A 21,425-nucleotide genomic window follows, 5' to 3' on the forward strand; every position below is an offset into this window, starting at 1 on the left:
CTTGCCACATTTTCTGTTGCAAGGATGCAGCAAAAAGGCTAATTAATATCCATAGCGAGGAATTCAGAGAAATGGAGATTCTTGAAAACTCCATTGAGGCCACAGTCCCTCACAGGAGATGTGGATGACAGTAGCTGGTCCCTACCAGCCTAGGCAGCCTGTGAACTGCTGTGTAAGTGGTAGCTAGTGGTAGTGTAGAGCTAGTGGTAGCTAGGCTCACCAGCACTTCTGCACATTCCTGATTTCATTCAGGTACACGTCTTTTAGTCTGTAGGGTACAGGAAAGCTTGCAGAAAGCTTCATGGATTTTTTTTTCTTTTTTCCAAAAGCTATTAACTTTATGACACTTTATTCCCAGCTTTGGTCCTCTGAAGTTCAACTGGGCATTCAGACATCCCAGATTCAGAGCAACCTGTTAAGCAGTGTCTCCCAGTTTCTCCCATTCTCCCAGAAACCTCTCCTATCTTAACTTCATTCCCAATGGTCTGATCATGCCCTTTTTTCCCTTTGGCTCAAACATACAAATAATTTTTGTTGTTTCTCTTAAGTTTTAGGACTTCAGAGGCTGCCTAATTGTGTTTGAGCCCCACCCTCACGTATAAACGTTGGTATTTAGGCCCATATTTTACCACTAACACTTCCATAAAGGAGGTATTACTGTATAAGCAGTTCCACCAAAAGCAGGATGACACATCACAGAATGAGGTGCTGTGTAATATTGGTATTGTAATATTGGTAGGCTGGCTTAAGTGCAATTTCTTAGTATTCTGGAGTGATAACAGATATTTCAATTTTTTTCTGAAGTATTTTGGATTTACACATTTTTCATAATTTGTCCTGTACCAAAAATTTTACATATGAGATATATACTGTACTCACCTTGCTGTTCAAAGAACAGTCTTCTGATTCTTCATCTAAGGAAGGTAGAAGAGACATCTTTCCTCTTTTTTTCAACTACAAAAATACACACAAAGAGACAGTCCAATTATCCATGACAAGAATAGCAAAAGCCTCTTCTCTTCTGCCTGAATACCGAAAGAAAGTTATCACTTGGGGTCCTCTTTTGGAGAAGCACTGAACATACCACCCTACATTAAAGTATCTGAAAGCTGCAGTTACTAAGCACCTATGAAAATCGGGACTTTTCTCCATGCTGTAATATTTCAACATCTGAGCTACAATTGGGACAAATTTCATTTTGCTCCATGAAAACAATTTACTGAAAATCCCAGAACAACTGATTGTCAACAAAACTACACATCGAGCATTTTGCTGTTGGCTGCTTGATGCAAACTTCATATTGGATCTGCTCGTGCTAAAAAACAACCAGAGGCACACCTCTCTCCTGCCTTCTCCTAGACATGCATCATAGTCCTCTGGGGCCATTCGGAAGCACAATGGGGAGGAGAAGTAGTATTGATTCACAGCTGCAGGGGTGCTCCTCTCTCACATGCCACTCCTCCTGGAAGAAGAAGGGTTATTTACCTTCCCTCTTTGGCTCTTGGGTAAGCAATTGCAATGTGGTGCTCCACTTACCTGCTGACCAGAAGCATCAACCCCGATCAAGTCACTTTGTGCTAATACAGAGGCTGTGTGTTCGTCTCCTGATTCAGGTACTTCTTGCTGTAATAAGCACTGGTGAAGCTCAGAGATTGAATTCTTCGTCCTGGTAAGGATATCTTCCTTTCTTTGGCACAGCTTTATGATTTCTTCTTTTACAGCTTCCATTTCTCCCTAAGAAGCAACAACATCTGTAAGCATGCATTTTTCTTACTTAACCAAACAGTAATGTAACAGACGATACCAGTGATGCATCTTACTCGGACTGGGGCTATTTCCCCTTTTTCCTTTTTCAGAGCTTTGGGACAGTTCCCCATTGTCACTGCAGGAGATGTCCAGATACATGAAAACCAGCAGCAACAGATTCAGCTCAGGTCAGCACTTGCTGTCTGTAATGCAGAAGCTAGTAGTCTGGAGGGAAATGTGAAAGGCTGGATACTAATTCTAACTAGGTCCTGCATAGCCATGGGCATACGAGTTTCCTTCAGAACAGAGGGAATGCAGCTGGGTTACATTACTCTGTGTGTCAGAGCAGGTGATATTATTTCCAACTACCTATTCTAGAAACCTGACTCAAAACACTTGGGATAGCCTTGATGACAGCAAAGAAAGCAATAAAGGTAGCTCAGGTCTGGGTGGTCTTTGCTGAAGATGGCCTAAAAGAAGGAAACAAGCCATTCAGTGGGTTGTAGTGACATGGCTAGGGCCAAAACTATCCCATGTCTTTGAATGTGATATAGGGAGCAATGGTCCCCAACGAACTACAAGGAAAATATTTAATGTTCTGCAGGGATTAAACAATAATCCAAATAACTCTGCACTAACAAAGAGGGAAATAAATCTGTCTTGGTCTCCTCCCTAGCCAGTGTTGCAGAGCTTTCTGCTAGGGCCTTTCCTTGGAGAAAAGGGTGGCCAGTCTCCAGGTGAGCAGAGCACGCACAACAAATAACAGAGTAAGACAGGGCAAGGAATAAAATGCCCCACTCCCTCCATTACTGGAAGTGCTGAAGCTCTTTGAAGCATCGTTGCCTGCTCAGAAAACTGAAACGTGGCTAAATATCCTATTGCGCGCTGAGCTCAGTCCAGAGTGAGCTTTGATGCTAGGCTTGAAATAAGAACAGCATTGATTCCACACCATGCTCTATCGGGGTGTGAATAATGCTATGCAAGTAATAATCTGTGACAGATGAAAGCAGTAAAACTGCTGGTTCTCTCTCAACTACAGCTTCTTCTGTTAATAATGCTAGTTTAGCTGCATGACAGGGAAGACCAAGGCAGGAACCCCAGCAAATTTTCCAAGGACATGGGAACTCTGCTCAGACAAGGATTTTTTTTTCTTTTGTACACCCAAAAACACATGGTAAAATATTCCAAAGGTCAGAGGCAAATAAAAGCCATTGGAATGAAGAAACAGTCACCCAGGAATATTTGGCACATATTTAGAAATGCCCACTAAGAACAGTACTTCTATTTGTTTCATTGCAGGAGGAGACTTTACAGCAGACATTTACCAGCTACTGTTTTGCAAACTTAACTAGCTGAAAACCTCCTCAGAAACCAAGTTTTCATTAGCATTACTTCTTCATCTGAAGCCCATCAATAAGGTGGGCAATTCCATTGCCCAGTTCTATTCATGAAATGCTACAACTGTCAAACAGGTTTTCTTCTAAAACAAGAGCTATTAAACAGAAAGTCCTACACTCAAAGACAAAAACAAGTAAGAGTCAGGAAATGAGTCATGCTTAGTACTAGCATGAAGCCTTCAACCTCCAACCACCTGAAAGCAGAGCAGCTATGTACTTAGGAGCCTACTGAGTGATTATAGTTATTAGGCAAGTACAATGTACGTGTATTAATTTTATTGTGACTGACTGCAAACAGCTGAGCATTTCAGAGGCACTTTATAAATAGTTATTACACTTAATTAGTAATTTCCTGACTTCTGCAGTGCTGTCCTTAAAACACATCTTATTTTTACATTAAATAATCAATTCATCCATTACAGAAAGCAGCTGACTGCAGGGAGAAAAGCAACATGTGTTTATCAGTTGATGAAAACAGTGTGGCAGTGAGGATGAGGGAAGGAGTCTAAAGAATCTAACCCTAACCAGAATCACCAACAGTACCAACTGTCAGTGATCAGAAATGGACTCAGTTGTCTCCTTATGCACTATCCCAAGCTGCCACCTCAACAACATTAGCAGGATGCTGAGCACAGGCAAGCTGTCAGCTGTCATGAAAACGGCACTCTCAACTTTCCTTAGAAGTTGCTATAGGTACAAATGACACATCAAAGTCAAAACAAGTATATCATGAAAGATATACCCAACTTACAAACTAGTATTAATTGTAATATCTCTCAGTATACGTCAACTTACGTATGCATAGACAGACCATGGTATTCAACTGCCTGCTTGACTGTGGCAGGTGGGGAAAGCACACTGCTATTTCTCAGTGCTCTGCGTTGTCATGATTAGTGTTAGTCAGGACAAGTAACAGACATGAGAGAGAAAACAATAAAACCCACCTCTGGACAATGAGTCTTCTGAGCCAGTGGTTGATCTTCATGTGATATTTCAACCAAGTGTTTCTTTAAGGATTGTTTCAACTTTTCAATTTCTTGCTCACATTCTTCTGCTTGCTTTACAGCTTCCTGTGAAATAGTAATTCTCATAAATAATTTTGAACTAACTAGTACAGAAACAAACCAGTCAGTAATGCAAAAAACTTGTACTGAAGAGGACTGAAGCCTCCTTTGCATCTGTAGTTACATGTAAAAGAAACTGTGTTTGTTCTGCTAACTTTGCACAACCCTATCCTCACAGTTTATTACTGTTTGTCTTTGGCAAGTGAAATGGCTCTATCTGTAAGTCGAAGTACCTGCTCAAGCAGGGGGTTGGACGAGATGATCTCCAGAGGTCCCTTCCAACCCCTACCATTCTGCGATTCTGTGTATGGTGGGGTGCTCTGCCTAGGAGCACATCTCTGCTTACTCCAGAGCAGAGCTATGAATGTGGCTACCAAATGCAAATGGAGCGTATTTAATAAATTCACTACAATTTACAACAGGTTGAGAAAAAAAAAAAAGAAAAAAGAGAAATTACAGGGTTTCATATCAAGTTAGAAAGTCTACCTACCTGGTTTTTATTGGTGCCGAGGTCTTTGCTGCCAGCTAATTCTGCACTAACCAAAAATGAACTGTGCTGTACACCAGGCAGACACGGCAGCTCAGAGGATAAGCCAACCGCAGTATCTGACAATTTGAATACTTCCTATAAAAATGATAAGTGCTTCCACTTTGTGTGAGCTTCCTCTTCTTACATGACTTACAGGAAAACATATACATTATAAACAGCTGAATTCACTTTTACTCGTTTGACAGTGACAGCAAAATCTCATCAACCCCCATGCTTTAATGTTTGTGCAAAAATTGGCAACGTCCCCACACACAACACTCATGTTTGTCAGCCACAGCCACAGTCACAATGTCTCAGGTAATTAAGAAACTACTACATCTACAAATCAGAATATTTTGTGAAAACATTTAATTTGCAGAACATTGGGTGGCTCTGTGTTTTCCGACCCATGGGCTGAGAACCAAAGAAAATCTAAGGACTATTCCTCAGGTGTCTGCTTTTGCAGGTAATGAAGAAAATGAAGCCTATTGTCAATAGGCTTGAACTTACTCTGCGGACAACAGGACCTGAACAGCCTGACAGATTGAAAAATCTCTCTGCAAAGCACACACAGACTCTGCCTTTCAGAGCAAAGAGTCTCTCCTGCTATGAAGGTAACAGTGCCATTTCTTCAGTCACTTCCTCACAGTGACAATCCCTCTCAATAGAACACAAACTACTAAGGTTCTAAATGATTTTTTTTCCTTACTTACAGGTTTTAAAAGGAAGAAGGAGCTATTTTCCCCACTTAAAAAAAATAAAGCCCAATTGGACAGGAAGATACCTAATTGTGGACTATAATCTTAATGCCATAGCTAAAGAATCAGAGGAGGAAAAAAAAGAGTAGGTCTTCTCAGTTTTAATGAGAAACAAGAAGTCTTTCTAAAAGAGTTTCTCTTACCCATACCTTCACTTGAACATGAACAGGACTGTTTAGTAATAGGCAAAATGCATACTACCTCAAGTTTCCTTGACTAGAGAACATGAATACTCTGTAGAGAGACCCCAATGTCTTCCCTCACAGGCAAATATGTGAATATAGCCACTTGCCCAAAGGTAACTCATCTAATTTCCAGCTTCCCACCAAGGGGCAAAAAAAGATCTTATTTTATTCTTTTCCTAATACAACACAAATTATGCCATATATGTGGCACTGAGTCTCTTTCTAGAAGTGTTGCCCCTCTTTTGAATTATTTCCTGCTTAACATTTGCTCTTTACTTTTCATATTGCGGTAATACTAGAAGACCTACCCATGGAAAAGGTCCAGCTGTTGTACAAGCAGGCAGGCATTGTATTTGTTATAGAAGAGCTTACTAAAAATGAACACAGTAAATAATCAAATATGCAAATACTGCCACCCTCTTGCACAGAAAACCAGAGCAGCAGCTGTGGCTTCCAGCTCCTCTTCCTGATGACGTTCTTTAGGTAGTGGTAGGCGTGGTACTTGACTGGCCATAATAAAAACATGGGGCAACATTCAGCACCGATCTAAGCCACCTAGAATCTTACCCAAAGCTTTTATACTACTTGTTACAGGTTTTGTTTCTGTTACACTTTTTCAGGTGTTACACTGAAACTTAATTATACAAAAGTTACTAGTGCAATATCCTATTGCATCGCTGATAGCAAAATATGGGCAAAAGCATCCAAATGCTAAAATTTCAAAAACTAACCCTCAGGCAAAAAATGACTATGTATATATTTGTACAGGAAGCTTGCCTCCTATCTCCTTTCCCTCTGTCAGGATACTTACTACCTTTCTAATGCAGCATTCAAAATGCCGTCCTTTACTAGCTTTATCCTTTGTTATGTCTTAGCTGGTGCTAGACTTGTACTGTAGTACTGCTGCTTTCAGCCCATTCAACACGACTGGAAAATCTTTTCTGCACAGTTTGATATCCTAGCTGCCAAGAAATGCAATTTTTCCAATCTGTTTTCTCACAAAGAAATTTCACTCAGCTACAGATTATTGGATGCCTGTAAGATAAAGGCAAATGCTGAGTAAAAAAGGTTACAGCTGTTTCAAAGAGAAGAAAAATCTAAACCTTGACCTAATGCTCCACATAAACGAGCTAGAAGTCTCATGATAACAATTTATAACTGCGAAGCACCCTATTTCTGACAGTTTTAAAGTGTTTTGAAAATTCTCAAGTATTTAATCTGGTAACTCTCTGAAAAAGGTACGCCTTCCCACATCCATTCTTCAGACATAAGAAATTATATGGACAAAAAAAAAGGTCATAGGGATCACACAGATTTTGCATAGTCATTGCTTTTTTCCAAACTCCAAGCATGTATTAGTCACGTAGCATGTCTGAGCCTTTATCTTGGTGGTATTCTCTTAATTTCACAAACTGAAAATCAAAAGATGGACGTTCACATTTTAGCTGCCACTTGTGTCTGCCTGGCCTCCGACATGCCCAGTAAGAAGTTAAGTGTTCTAAAGCATTCTGCTTTACTGTAATAGTTTTGGATAACCAAATCAGCAGAGATACTTATCATTTTTCTAGGTGCTGCTATCATCCTGGTGAGAAATGGATGGGACACATGAGAATTTTCATACCTCTGCTGACGTGGGAACATGCATAACCAAACTCCAGATTGCCTCCAAGTGTATCTACCCTGGGCAATGGTGCATGGTGCAGATATCCCTGAACTAAAACCTTCCTGAGCTGGTACAACCACATCACTCAGTGAAGTGCTGCAGAGATGCTACTTCATGTTCACAGCCAGCATAGCTGTTTTGTAACTCACACTGCCCATGAGTTAATGCTCACTGCCTCCTACAGCCGTGTGCCACACCAATGCTGTTACATATCATTTCTGTTTCCAAACCTGGTCTGGCCAACATCATCTCCAAGCCCCCTGTCACATGTTCACTTGTGCACATGGAGTTGGGCAGGAGTTGGCCTGCCTCCAAACAATGAATTAACCAAGCGACAGTGACAGAAAATCATCATTTTCCCAGCTCGCTGATTTGGGAAGATCATCTTTAGTAAAAGACTTTCTGCTATTAATTGTCAGCAATTTCTATCTAATAGTTGCCAACAAAGAATTTCCATGTTCAAGATACATTTAAGGACTTGAGCGTTGCAGATGTGAGCACCTCTGTATAACACTGGACTTCAATCATCAGTTGTGCAAACCTGGGTCACAAGACACTTGGGCCTTCATTTCTTCTACAATATGCTAAAATACATGGTGCCAGTTGTGACTCAATTGGAAAACCTAAGTAAATTTCAAGACTATCCAGAGTGCCTTATTGTAGTAGCGAATTACACAGGAAAAATACAGAACAAAAAAAATGACCAAACCATTACATAGAAGACAAAGTAGGTGTACCATATGCCTGTAAAAAGAATATTGTCTAGTGATGAAAATTATTATAAAGTAAAGGTGGCAAAAAACCTCCAAGCAATTACCTCCAGTATGCTATTTTGTTCCTTAGTAATTTTTTCTAATTTCTTCAATTCTCTCAAGAGTTGTCTTGCCCTTTGGAAGACTGAGAAAGGTTGCGTTTTCACCCCTGGTAGCTGAAGTCCTTCTTCATAGGACTGTATATGAACAACGGTCTTCTGCATGGGACCAACATGGTCAAGTATAACCTATTAGGATACAGGAGAGACGATGGATGTGATACTGAATTGGGAAAATCAACACTGAAAATTTGTATTACTGTCATGATGTGCAAATTTCTCTTTGGTGAGTTTCCCATATATGAAGGAAGAATATTTTAATCCTGGAAAAAATAAGTGAAAATCCATGGTGAGGTTGTCTAAAGCAAGAGGAAGATATTACTTATATTTACAATTCTACTTTTTCTGCATATATATAAGGTTTGCACAGTGACAAAAAAAGGGTCACATTCAGATTAATTACTATTTCCTACGTGTGTTATTTCAAAGTAGCACAGCTTTGGCAGTGAAGACAGTTCAAGAACTGGTGCAAACCCTTTGATGTCACTCTAGCCAACTCTGGTTTTTCTTTTTTGTCCTGCAAACCAGGCATGAAATACCCTATGTTAAAGCTGGCCATTTTATGATGGACCTATAAAAAGTCTTATCAACGTAGCTGAGGTGATGAACTGGGATAGAAGCCAGGAGAAACCTCCAAAGATGGCTTTCCTGTCAAATGCAGCATTTCATATCACAACACCCCAAGCGGATGTACAGTTTACAGTCACCTTTATCAGTTTTGGATGAACAGAAACGTGCAGTTTCATACCACAACACATTTTATAGAAGACTCAGTCATCAACTTAGGAAAGACAGAATGGCAATACCAACTCACAACTTCTTCCTTCTCCTAAAGAAATATGAAATCCTACTGAGACCGTATTCAGCTGGGAACTTCAGGAGAAAAAAAAATATAAATGAAAACAAACCCTGGGTCTTTTAATTACTAATGTTTTTGTTAAATTCCCTCTCAAGACAATTATGTTTTAAAAGGCCCCAACTGGAGATACTTATTCTCCCATCCATAAGCAGCCTGTATCAGGAATTTTTTGTTATTATCATACTATCCATGCTTCAATTTAAAATAAAGAAGTAGATGAACACTATTTTCCAGAATAAATATTACTTTAGTGTTTTCCACATAATGCAGCCATTAAAAAATTGTTCTCTGGATAGCAAAGCTACGAGAGGTATGATGACATTTTCATCCCTCCCCTGAAACTGAATTCATACTTTTTGCATTTCAGGCAGCTAACAATGTAGACTGCATGTGGTATAAAAGAAAAGATACTGTAATGCTTTGCTTTACTTCTCTCAAGCAGAGAAAGAAAAACCATCTGGCCAAGGGACATTTGCAGTGAAGCCCCTGCATGATTAAATGATTTTATGGCAAGTCACTCCAGCCTATGTTTCCAGAAACATCTGCTAAATCTTGCCTCCATTTTTTGAAAAATAGGGCCTGATTTTCAGACTTCCAGGTTACTTACTGTTCGATGCTAAGTAGAGTGATGTGCAGCAAGTGTTTATGCCAGGCCATAAACTTTCCAAAAATGGAGACACTCAAATGTGGCAGGTATGTCTGACAACATGTGCTTAAGTTACACACCTGGGTTCTCTATTGGCATGTTCTCAATAGTGCTTTAATTTCAAATTTTTTCATTCAAGCCACGACTACGCTTCTTGAAGGGATCTCCCAACAGTCTCACCTTAGGGTTTACATCGCACAGTTGTCTCGGAGCACGTAAATTGGATGCATTTCAAACGACACTAAAGCAGAAGATACTCTCCAGAAGACCCTCTGAAGACACCCAGCCACTAATGGATGTCCGTTCTACAGGATAAATCCAAAGTAAGCCCCCAAGACACATAAAACACAGATATTGGGTCTTCTGCACCAACTGTTTTGCCCTACTAGTGTGCTCCTCCTCTTGGATTGCACTACTTGCTGCTGTAGAAACATGTATCATGACTGAAATAACACTTTCAACCTTTGACCCGAGAGTTAGAATTGTTGTGGTACTGACATTTCAAAGTCATATACTAAAAACTTGTTCATGGTAGTTTGCAGTCACGAAACAGCCTTATGCTTGAGAAAGCATATTTATGCTAACTTATGCTTAAATATAGCGGGGAAAAAAAAAAGCCTATATAGGAGTTTTCACAGACCTGTCCATGTTTAATTTGCTCTTTTGGAGAAAATTCTAACAGATCTTCTGATGACAGGATTGTCTTCATTTTGGCAATTTCTTTCTCAAGCACTTTCACGTGAGATTCAATGGCATCCAATTCCTAGATTTTGGGAACAAGAGAATTTGTAGACAGTACAAATAATAAAGCCAGCTTGCATTTCTGTCTTTCACTTAAATTTAGAAAGAAATACTGAAAAACAAGTGCAGCATATGCAGGATATGCTAATGGATGTTACCAGTCAAAAGACTAGTTATTATAAATCACATAACATCCTAACTTCTGTAGGAATTAAAGTATCTAAAGGTCACCTGGTCTGTTTTAAACCCTGAATACAGAATTGAAATATCCTTGAAAAGTCACATTATAAATTACCAGTAGTGATAAGATGCTTTTCCAGCAGTGATAGTTATCAGCATAGGAAACTGGTCTAATTACACTATTGCAGCTTCCTATATGAAGAGTCTTATGTCCGATGGAAAATGGATCTATACAGTACACCTGCTTGTGAACTCCCATGGAGTCACAGAATAAATTAGGTTGGAAGGGACCTTGAGAGGTCTCTGGTGCCCATCAGAGCAGGTCGTTTGGTGCCTAATCCTGTTGAGACACGGGTATCTCCTGGGATGGGGATTTTATGCCCCCTTTGGGCCCCTGATCTGGTGTTTGACCAATCGTACTCCAAAAAAAATAATCCTTCCTAATATGTAGATGGAACGTCCTTTGTTATAATTTGGGTCTGTTACTGCTCATCTTTTCTCTGCACACCCCAAGAAGAGTCTGGCTTTATCATGCCTATAGTCTCCCATTACATAGCAGTAGACAGCAGTAATACCTTCCCTCCCACCCCCAAGCTGTCTCTTCTCCAGGATGAACCGACTCAGGTTTCCCAGCCTTTCCTGTGCTACAGCCCCTCCAACCACCTTGGTAGCCTTCCTGGACTCACTCCATGTACGTCTATGTCTTTACACTGGGTTTCCCTGTTACACTGGGAAACATAAAACTGAGCACAGCATGCAAAATACGACTTCACAGGTGCCAAAAAGAAAGATCGCTCCCATGGACCTCTTGGCTACGCAGCCCAGGCTTTCTCGTTGCAAGGCCACACGCTGTGTCATGATCAACTTGCTCGCCAGGACCACCGGCCCTTTTGGCAAGGCTGCTTTCCAGCTGGTTGGCCCCCAGCCTATATTGGTATTTGGACATGTTCCCTCATGGGTGCAGGACTTTGCATTTGCCTCTGTTGAACTTCATGAGGTTTCTGGTAGCCTGTCCAGGTGCCTCTGAACACAAGACCTACTCTCCAGCAAGATAAGCCCTTTTAATTTGCCAGTCAACAAATCCTGCATTTCTCCTTCTAAACAAGGAGTTTCATCAATACTTCTGAACTTTACAGCTTAATTAGATACCAAACACCTTCTGATGGTTTGTTTCCAAACAATTAATCTCCTCACTTGGCATAACTACTAAAACCAGCACACCTTTCTTCTATGCAGGCAATATAAGCTGTATTTCATAATATATGGTGAAGCTTTGATAAAAGGCACTTAGAGATCGCCCAAACTTACATCAGCCACATGCTGGATCTGTGGAAGAATCTCTGCGATCTCATGCTGTAAAGTTGCTACTTCACCATTTATTTCATTTAGCTGTTGCATTACACTGTCTGTTTCAAAGACTGATGTTAGCTCCTCCAGCTCCAAGTAAACACTGTGTAGAAGATTTTGCTTTTGCTCTGAGTCTTCCAAAGCCATCTGGAAACAAAATAAGAGCTTAGTTTGATCCATCAATGGTGAACATGAAAGTTTCACAGAGGTTAGGACCCAAAGGAATCAGTTTTAATTTTATGTATGTCATTGACCATTGCACGTATTCCCAAAAGCTTAGTTCAGATTAAAACACTTCACCCCTAGGAGAACCGAAATACTGCACCCTGCAGGCAGAAAACTGAGATGCCCTGATTTTAAGGGAATAATTAGACAAAATAAGACTACATGAGCATGACAAAAGGCATGAAGAGGAAGATTTCAAACTCCGAGAGAGGTCCCGCCCCGCCCCCCCCCAATAGAAGAAAATTATGAGATACTGGAGAAGATTCCTCTCCAGCTCCTGTGCCATGATCAGGCTGACCCCAAGTACATTAACAAGACATGTCAGCCAGACATCTGAAAAGGGTTTTCTGCACACCAGCCTGCAGACAGCAGGTGTAACAGAATGCTCCAGCAAATATCTGGCTAGTTGTGCATGATGGGGAGATTCTTCCCATCTTCTGCAGCTAACTGCATGAGCTTTTGGATTAATTACAGCGAACGTCTTAATGAAGAACAGTGAGGGTTGCAAGAAATGCATGTGATCCACTGAAGGAAAGGACTGAAAGCATGTCTCAGCTGTAATGCAAGCCTTGGGTGCATTTCCAAATCCACTATTTTCCCAGCCCAGAACACATAAAACACTCCCAACCACAAACACGGGAGACAATAAGCTTTTGTTACAAAAACATTCAGATTTTTGGAAATCACAGTCTCCCCATTGTGGTTACGTGCAGAACAGTCCAGAACAGTCAGCTACTTACACGGAATTTTTATTACTTTTAATACAAAAATCTATGTTCAGAGCACCAACTTTCTCTTTTGGCCTAATCCAACGAGTGGACATATGGAAAACTCAAATTTCAAATACAGAATTACCAGAAATCCTCTCAGCACTTGCCTGGCCCTGATCTTCCCTGTAATATTGCAAACATTTGATTCTTGAAATCATCAGTCAGAATTACCTTCAGGACACAGTGAGAACTGCCTTCCAAATAACAATTCTCTTCAAAGTTTCCATCTAACACACGAATACCAAAATAGCACTTTATCCTTTTTGGATCATGTACACACAATACAGAACGAACCATACATATTCGGGCAGTAAAAACTGGTTATAGCCACACAGTAGGGTACCAGAAGACAATCACATATTTTTGGAAGACACATGTACTACAAGTTCAGCACTTTCACATGACATGTCCAACACGGAAAAGTACCCATCTATATTACATGAGTGTCAACTGTAACTATTTTTCACTTAAAGCATTTATTGAAAACAGTAAATTATTTGGGTCAGTAAGATTTAAGAATGCAAAATCGTGTCTGTACAGAGCAACAGGACCTCAGGGGAGGTTTAGATTGGATATTAGGAAAAATTTCTCGACTGAAAGAGTGGTCAGGTATTGGAACAGGCTGCCCAGAGAGGTGGTGGAGTCACCATCTCTGGGGATGTTCAAAAAACGTAGCTGTAGCACTTCAGGGCATGGTTTAGGAGGCCCGGGGGTGTTGGGTTGATGGTTGGACTTGATGATCTTAGAGGTCTTTTCTAACCTTAATGATTTGATGATTCTATATATCTGCATTAACACTCACCTGAAGGTCATCAGTATGTTTTCGTAAGCTTTTTGCAGAGCCGTTTTGAGCATCTGCTCTTAGCAAACTGTTGGTGTTTTCTATCCAAAGTTTCACATTCTTCAAGAGTTCATCATATTCTTCCATCTTGTTGGCAGCCTAGCAAATGACAGGATTTTACAAAAAGGCACAAATGCATTTCTATTCTCTGTATAGGATAAACACATCTATGAACAAGATTAAAAGAAAAGAGAATGCATTATCATCAAGGTCGGTTAAATTAGTATGGTGAAATAAAGATCATAATTTTTCTGAAACAGTTTCATGATTTCAGGCTGTCTCCTCTAATCAAAAGTAATTTTGGTGCTTACGAGTTTACATTTCATGGGGGCATTGTTGCATTTATACAACAATGTTACTTTAATGGATAGCCCATCAGCAGAGTCATAGAAAGCCACATCATCACCCATCCAGCAGCATTCCTCTTGCTAACACCCCTCAGCCATGGTGCAGAGCCAGTCCTTTGGGGCAGCAGCTGGAGGTGATGTTTGCCACTCCAGAAACTCTTAGCTACAATAAGCCAACACACTGACAGCAGGCTTTTGACTCTTTACTTACTTGACAGCCTCTGACGATGTTTTATGCAAAGCCTTTATTTTGTTTTTTATAAGATGTGATTTTAAAAAAACCCAAACTTTTACATTTGCATCTACCTTGTTTAAAATGGCAGTTCTGCGCTCAGCAAGCTGTGAGACCTGTTGGTACTGCTGAAGGGGGCTCACTAAGATATCCATCAACTCCTGTGCGTGAAAGGAATCCTGCTCTACTATATCATGCACCTCTGCATCCAGTTCATTGAGTTTGTAATGCCAAAGGTCCAGCATATCCCATATTTGCTGCATGTGGAGAGAGGGGAAATGAGACATAAGGTCAGGCTCAAAGATAACAGCAGAGTTATTTGTTCTGCGTGTGGGGCATGTGGAATTGCAAAGATTTCAGAACCGATATGTCAGGAACAGAACACTCTGCATCTACCGGTGTGATTCACAGTTGAAAAAACCACGTATTCCCCTGTGAGGAATAATTGGTAAAAATTCACCATCTAAATGCCTGCTTGTACTTCTCCTTTTATAGACATAAAAACGAATGGAGGGCCACTTCACACTCCTGCTAAACCAGGCTCTGTAGAAACAACCAAAAATCTTTTGGCATGCACAAAATTTTTTTGGCAAGATTACCTTCTGAACTTCTTTGGCTTTTGCAATGTTTTCACTCTTCTGTTGTAACATCTTTTCAATAGCTTGGAGGCCGTTGTTAATACTTTCTGCTTTTCTTTTCAGCATGTACTGAGGAGAGCTCTGCAAGATTTCAAAGCTAACCTGTCAGAGTAAAACGATAGGAGAGATTACAAAGATCTGCTTGTTTCTGTGTAAACCTCACCAAAAATATTCAAATTCTTTCTGTTTCGCTTTACTAGTCACTTAAAAAGACAGGAAGGGAATTACATTTGCAGGGAGAAGCGTTAACATGAGCAGGTTCAACATTTACATGATGTTCAATAATTTCATCTCACTTAAAAACGACTGGTCAAGAAAGGCAATCCCTGAAGAAACAAACAATGACACACTGCAGCTGCCTGGGTGCTTCGCTTCAGCTCCCCCTGTTCTAATCTGTAACAGAGTCTAATCATGCTGCATTGTGGAAAGGGTCTCGTTTAGGTTCGTCCTGCAAGAAATGTAGAATGACACCTTTATGTCTCAGCTGGCAACTATTACTTCCATGTAACAAGGGAATACCGAAGTGCATCAATGTGTAGTGAATTTCTAAATATAAATTTAGAGATTTATTACTAAAATAAAAGGCTCTGAGCCCTATAAAGTGTGTGGACCTTATTTTTACTCTGCAGAACTCCACAGAAATGATTTTTATCGGTACTCTGGAGGGCCTGATTTCCTACATAAAGATTAAAATTCTCGAGTAAGCTGAAGCTGAATAATTGCCTGAGCACAGAACTGAGCGACACAGTCAGGTACCAGGTTACTGTGGACTAGATGAAGTGCAGGGAGTGAGTAAGTCCTTGCTCTTAGCCCCAAGTAACATCTTTTCCTACTAAACCCTGCTAGCTGTTAGGGTCAGCCAAGCCCCAGGAAATTGTCAAATGATGGTAAATCCTTTGTGTGCTGCAGCCCTAGGATTTATGGGGCATATGGACATTGAACAGCTTTATGCTGAATTGATGCAAAAGACTTCTAGTTTAGTAGTTATTCTGGTTTGAAGCTCCTTATACTGAAATACTTCATCCTTTTTTTGGGAAGAGGAATTAAGGTTATTAGCTAGTTAATTATTTATCAATTTTTGTTTCTTAATTTCATTAACGTTATTTATTATTTATAGATTCCAACATGTAGCGTTAGAACAATATAAAATAATACCCATAGTAAGGTATTGTATTGACAAAATTGCATTAATCAAAATAATTATATAGCAAAATGAACTACAGTGCTCCTCTCAAACACTCATGTTATGCTACAAAAAAGCTACGAAGTGCAGTCTGCACTTAATGCCTAAGACTCCTTGAAAGAAAGGAACTCAGACTGTAATCACTAAACACTTGACCGTTACTACTGTCCTGGTGTATACCAAACATGAAAAATTATTGATGTTTGTAGTGCTAGTTTCCAAAATAGAAGAGAAACATGTAGCTTCCTATCTTTCCTCAGAAAAACCATCTGGTCATCAGTAGGGCAGGATTTTCATTTCAAAACTCCTTACTGGCATAAATTTATTATATTTTTCACATAAAATACATGGCATCAAAAGTACAATTTATTTTCATTTTTAGGTTAGCAGGTTTAGAAGAAAGCACAATGCCATTAAAATATGACAAGTTAATTCAATTTAACACATGCTGGTATCTCCTAGTATGTAACTAAACTGATCTCCAGTTCCACTAGGATTTATTTTGTTTCCTAAATGCATTTTAAAAAATTCCAAGACAGTTTATATTGTTTTCCACTACGTAAATGTGAAAAACAAATGCCTTCTAGTTTCCAGGACCAGTTCTTTCACTCCAACATGTAATGTGTGCATTGGGACAACCTTTATCTCAGTAAATGAAACAGTAAACAACCAAAAAAAATCCAAAGCATCACTACTGTTTTACTTCCCTTCTCCTCCTCTCTCCTACTGAGTTGTTGGTTCTAAAAAGACTGGTTCCATTTTGAAACAGACACTACAAAATTAAGCAAATTAAAACTAATAAACTGCAATGAATATGTCTCTAAATATTTAATGCAACATAAAATGAATGAATAATCTGTCAGACAATAACAAGTAACTGGATTTAAAAATTGGTTTATTACACTTTAAAGTTTTATCAAATTAGCTGAGATTTAGCCTTTAAAATTAAACATTATTATTTCTGAAATAGGAGAACAGAAGTTTTTTTTCTTTTTAAAAGTAACACAAATTAATAAATAACAATGATAATTATAGCAGGCTAAAATCTGATCCTGAACTTACACTATTACTCCATTTTCCTTTAACTTTGCTTTCAGTTAACTGTTTATACCCCCTGCAGAGAGAAAACATTGCAAAAGGCTGAGGCAACGTTATCTAGTTATTTAAATTCCCTGCCTGCTTTTAAAGGAATGCAACCATGTCTCGAGGGGTGGTACAAAGAACCACACCATGATAACCTACCATGTCTGCAAATTGGTTAAAAAAAAAAAATCCAGTTTCAAAACCCTCTTTTAATTCTGTTTTGAAATTATCTCTCAGTTAAGCTATACAAACTTCCCAATCAATTTTGACTACCAGTTCAGTTTAAGAATCAAACTGGACAGAAGACAGGATCCACGTCATATCATATCCAAGACTTTATTGCTAGTGGTTCTGCCTGTCTACTTTTAACGGAAAAGGAAAATAATATATTCACACTGCTTCCTGTAAAGTTATTCTAAAAGGAGACAGTTAACATGAGGAATCTTTCCTCATGCATACATTTTCACCTAGAGGAAAATGCAAATGAAAACAATCAATGTTTCAAGTTGAAGTTTATAGTTACAACATTCACCAAATATGGCTGTACTTCTCTATACACTACAAAAAGGTAAATATGAAAATTACATCAACAGTTACCTTGTCTTCTAGGTCTTGCAATACCTTCTTGCAGTCCTCCAGCTGTGTTTTGATCTCTGCAGGAACTTGTGTATACGTTTCAGAATACTTGATCCGGAGTTTCTCCATGATATGCTTTAGAGTTTGACTTTCTTTATCAATCACAGTCTGAACCTCCTACAAAATTAAGAATAACTTCAGCAGTTTTACTCACTTTTTACTGAGTGCCTGTGTGTCTATGTACATATGTATACATATACATACATACCGTGTTTTATATTTCCTAGCATGATTATGGTTTAGAAAAGTTGTTTTTGTGATATCAAACCTAACTTGGCTACCTCTGCAAGCAAATTAATTTTGCGAAATACTCATTTAATCAAATGATGCTTTTAAATCTGTAAGAATTAATTAAACTTGATACTACTCCATGTGAGGCAACTGACGCATTGATGTTTATTGACAGGTATAGCAATGTAATAATTTGAAGTGCTCCGATGATTAAATGTTCACCTTTGTGCTCTCCCTTTTGCCAAAAGTGCATTTCCTCCTTGAAAGACATTTAATAGCCAACATTCATTCCTACATTATTATAAGCAACACAAAGGCCACAAAAAGCAACAGGTTTCAAGCTGAAGTGTCTGCTTTCAGGCAGTTATGCAGAGCAGCACAGCAGGCTCCTTTCAAAACAGTAGTTTTCAGTTCTGCATGAAGAATGTAGGTTTTATGAGATAAAAGAAACTTGAACAACTGTCTACAGCCTGTGGCCCAAAAATAAAACCCGATCTAAGTCCTCTTGTAGAAAGAATGAAGCAACTCATCTGCTTTGAAGGTTTTCTAGAATTTCAAGTTCTGTTTGTTTGCTTTATGCTTCCTTTTCCCAATGCTCAGCTGTTTGAGAAACTCAAGTGTTAACCCAAGTTATTGGGGAAAACTATCTAAAGCTCCTGCCAGGCCATGGAAGACATTAAAATTAACATCCTTTTCTTTTTCAATTGGGGGTAATAGTAATCATTAACTCCTAGTCTTCACTTGGGAATCTTTACCCTCACACAAGTAGAATGCACAGAATAAATATGTTAAGAGTCTGAGACTAATTTATTTCCTGTCATCACCCAACAACTGGGTCTGATATTAAAAAACTCAAAACCACAAAACAGCTGTGTGCCTCATTCTACTATAGAAAAGGCTGTTGTTGTCAAATGGTCCAATTAAGATTGTGCCAACATTTACAGGAGTTTATAGATTCCCTGACTTGAATTTGAAAGAATGCTACAACATTCGTCTCCAAAACAAAGCATGTCTCTGCAAACTGGTTTCTGTATATAAATGCATGTTCACATTTCACAGATTATTTAGCTGGAAAGCAGATGCATGTCAAAACTGTCCCAATTTTTTTCCTAGGGGATTAGATGATATCACTTCTAATTGGCATATTCGTCTATGCTGGTGAGTTACAACTTCACCACCCGACTAACCTAGATTTGTCATCTAGAAGTGAAATAGGCATTTCCATTCAATAAATGCAATGGAGCCCCAAATAATGCTGTAGATATTATAGAAACTGGGTTTTCTTTGGAAGTAGGGATTAAATTGCCCTGCGGATTTTGGCTTACTCATATTTGCTATTAAGTAAAATTAAGGATTTTTTAAATCCTTTCAGCTGAATCTTCTCAAAAGGAACAGGTGAGTTTTAGGTGCTCAGAGCAGACAGTTTGGATGTGAGGAAAAAGAGCAGGCATCAAGCACCTGCAGTGATAACATTTCTTCCTGGAAACAAAGAGCCAAGTCAAAGAGCAGACCCAGCTTTAAATTCTAATCCTAAATAATTTTAAATAGAAAACCAACCCTTTCAGATATATCCACAATGTTGCACCACAGTAATACTGGCTTGTGAGTTTTCAGAACTTCCTAAAGATGTAGTTAACATTTCTCTCTCATGGTAACCCCTAGAAAAATGCTCATATCTGCTACCACGGTCTTTGGCTTATGTACTTTCCCAAGTCCTTTGCCAGCTTCAAGCATCCACCTTCCAAAGAAAATACATGGTGGGGACCCTCAACTAGTTTTTACACAACACTCAGCAGAGAGCCCAAATTTGTAACAGACCTTAGTAGGCTAGAATAAATAAATTATAAAGTTCTATACTTAAAAGATAACTCAAACAGAATTAAAAATAAATTTTTATCAAGACTTAAAAATTAAGATAGTAATATAAACACAGTAAGACTAAATTGAAACATAAAATTAATAATAAATAAACAAACCCACATTCAGGAAGTGTTAGGAATAACAGCATTTCATAAAGTCAAGAATTCAAAGAAGGATAACAAAAATATACTGAAATGACAGAAATGTACAGACTGGGTTGCTGCAAAGTGCTGGTTGCTGCTGGTGGCAACTGTGGTCTTGATCACAATTTGATTTCTAAAATGCATGTACCAGGTTAACCCCCTGATATGGGACATCAGATCCAGAGCACCTGAAGCTGCCCTGGCTAGGCATGCAGAGGGGGAAGGGGCACAGGATATACACTGAGCCTAAAAGGCATGCAACTGGCTGTGAATCTCTCTGCAGTCTGGAAAGACTTCTACAGCTGCTAACTGGACCACATAGAGGGATGGCAGGGCTGGGCCAGATTCATTCTCTTTAAGTCAATGTGCATATGCATATACTTTGCCACCAATTTTATTTAGAGCAAGTTCAAGCCCCAGCATAAAAGAGAACATTTTCCGAATGTCCACACACAACAATAGAGCCATTACAAACCTCCAGTTGTCCTGCCTTTCCAGTAGCATCTTGTAATAACACAGATGCAGCATTCTGCAATGCATTTGTCACTGCACTTATTTCTTCAGTAATCTTGTTCCTCTCTTGAATCTCAGCTTGTACAGAATCCTTATGGTCTTGAGTCTTATCATACAACCTATGAAAGATTGCCAGCAAGAATACATTAAGAGTTAGACTCTACACTAAGCAGGAGTAATCAAAGAGCATGCTTAATACCGATATTTTAAAAATATGTATCTGGAACAACATTTGTCTGCATTTTAATATTATTTTCTGTAACTAAAACTCTGAGTTTCTGTCCTTTATTGTCTCAGTTTCTTCAAAAATGGTTCTTCAGATATTGCTAAACAAAGTATGTTGGGTAGACCACATCAGATAGCATGCATATTTAAACAGCAAACACAGCTCAGGTTCTCAGAGTCGGAAAACTCCGGCCCAGCAGAAGACATTAACAAAGATTTCCCTGTCAAAACGCAGGCATGGATATGGGCAAGTGCAATCACAGGTTTGCAAAAGATATTTGAGGCAAATTTTAAACAGTGGCAATCAGTAAGGCAAAAGTTGCACTGTTGCAAAAAGCACAAGGTCTGATTTTCATGAGTGGAAGACCCACACACCTCATTCAAGTTCACAAGAGCTTGGAGCCTCCAAAATTGATCATCCCTTGTGACTCCTTCTATGTTTGAACACCAACTGCAGCCCACACACAATATGGGCCAGGCTCATGTTACTCTCCCTAACTACTAGCTCCCAA

At 39.2% G+C, this 21,425-nt stretch overlaps 1 protein-coding gene across 1 annotated transcript in view; it reads right to left on the reverse strand.

Annotated features, from left to right (window-relative positions):
• SYNE2 (spectrin repeat containing nuclear envelope protein 2) overlaps window positions 1-21,425 on the reverse strand; it is a 197,669-nt gene that overhangs the window by 89,826 nt on the left and 86,418 nt on the right. Inside the window, exons 54-64 of the mRNA XM_064460954.1 lie at window positions 20,651-20,807; window positions 17,903-18,058; window positions 15,001-15,141; window positions 14,476-14,658; window positions 13,784-13,921; window positions 11,948-12,133; window positions 10,359-10,481; window positions 8,160-8,342; window positions 4,088-4,213; window positions 1,537-1,734; window positions 880-954 (exon numbers count right to left, since the gene is read on the reverse strand). Of these exons, the coding sequence (XP_064317024.1) occupies window positions 880-954; window positions 1,537-1,734; window positions 4,088-4,213; window positions 8,160-8,342; window positions 10,359-10,481; window positions 11,948-12,133; window positions 13,784-13,921; window positions 14,476-14,658; window positions 15,001-15,141; window positions 17,903-18,058; window positions 20,651-20,807 (1,666 nt within the window). The remainder of the gene's footprint in view (window positions 1-879; window positions 955-1,536; window positions 1,735-4,087; window positions 4,214-8,159; window positions 8,343-10,358; window positions 10,482-11,947; window positions 12,134-13,783; window positions 13,922-14,475; window positions 14,659-15,000; window positions 15,142-17,902; window positions 18,059-20,650; window positions 20,808-21,425) is intronic.

The sequence above is a fragment of the Phalacrocorax carbo genome, chromosome 9, assembly GCF_963921805.1.
Source record: "Phalacrocorax carbo chromosome 9, bPhaCar2.1, whole genome shotgun sequence".
Taxonomy (NCBI): Eukaryota; Metazoa; Chordata; class Aves; order Suliformes; family Phalacrocoracidae; genus Phalacrocorax; species Phalacrocorax carbo.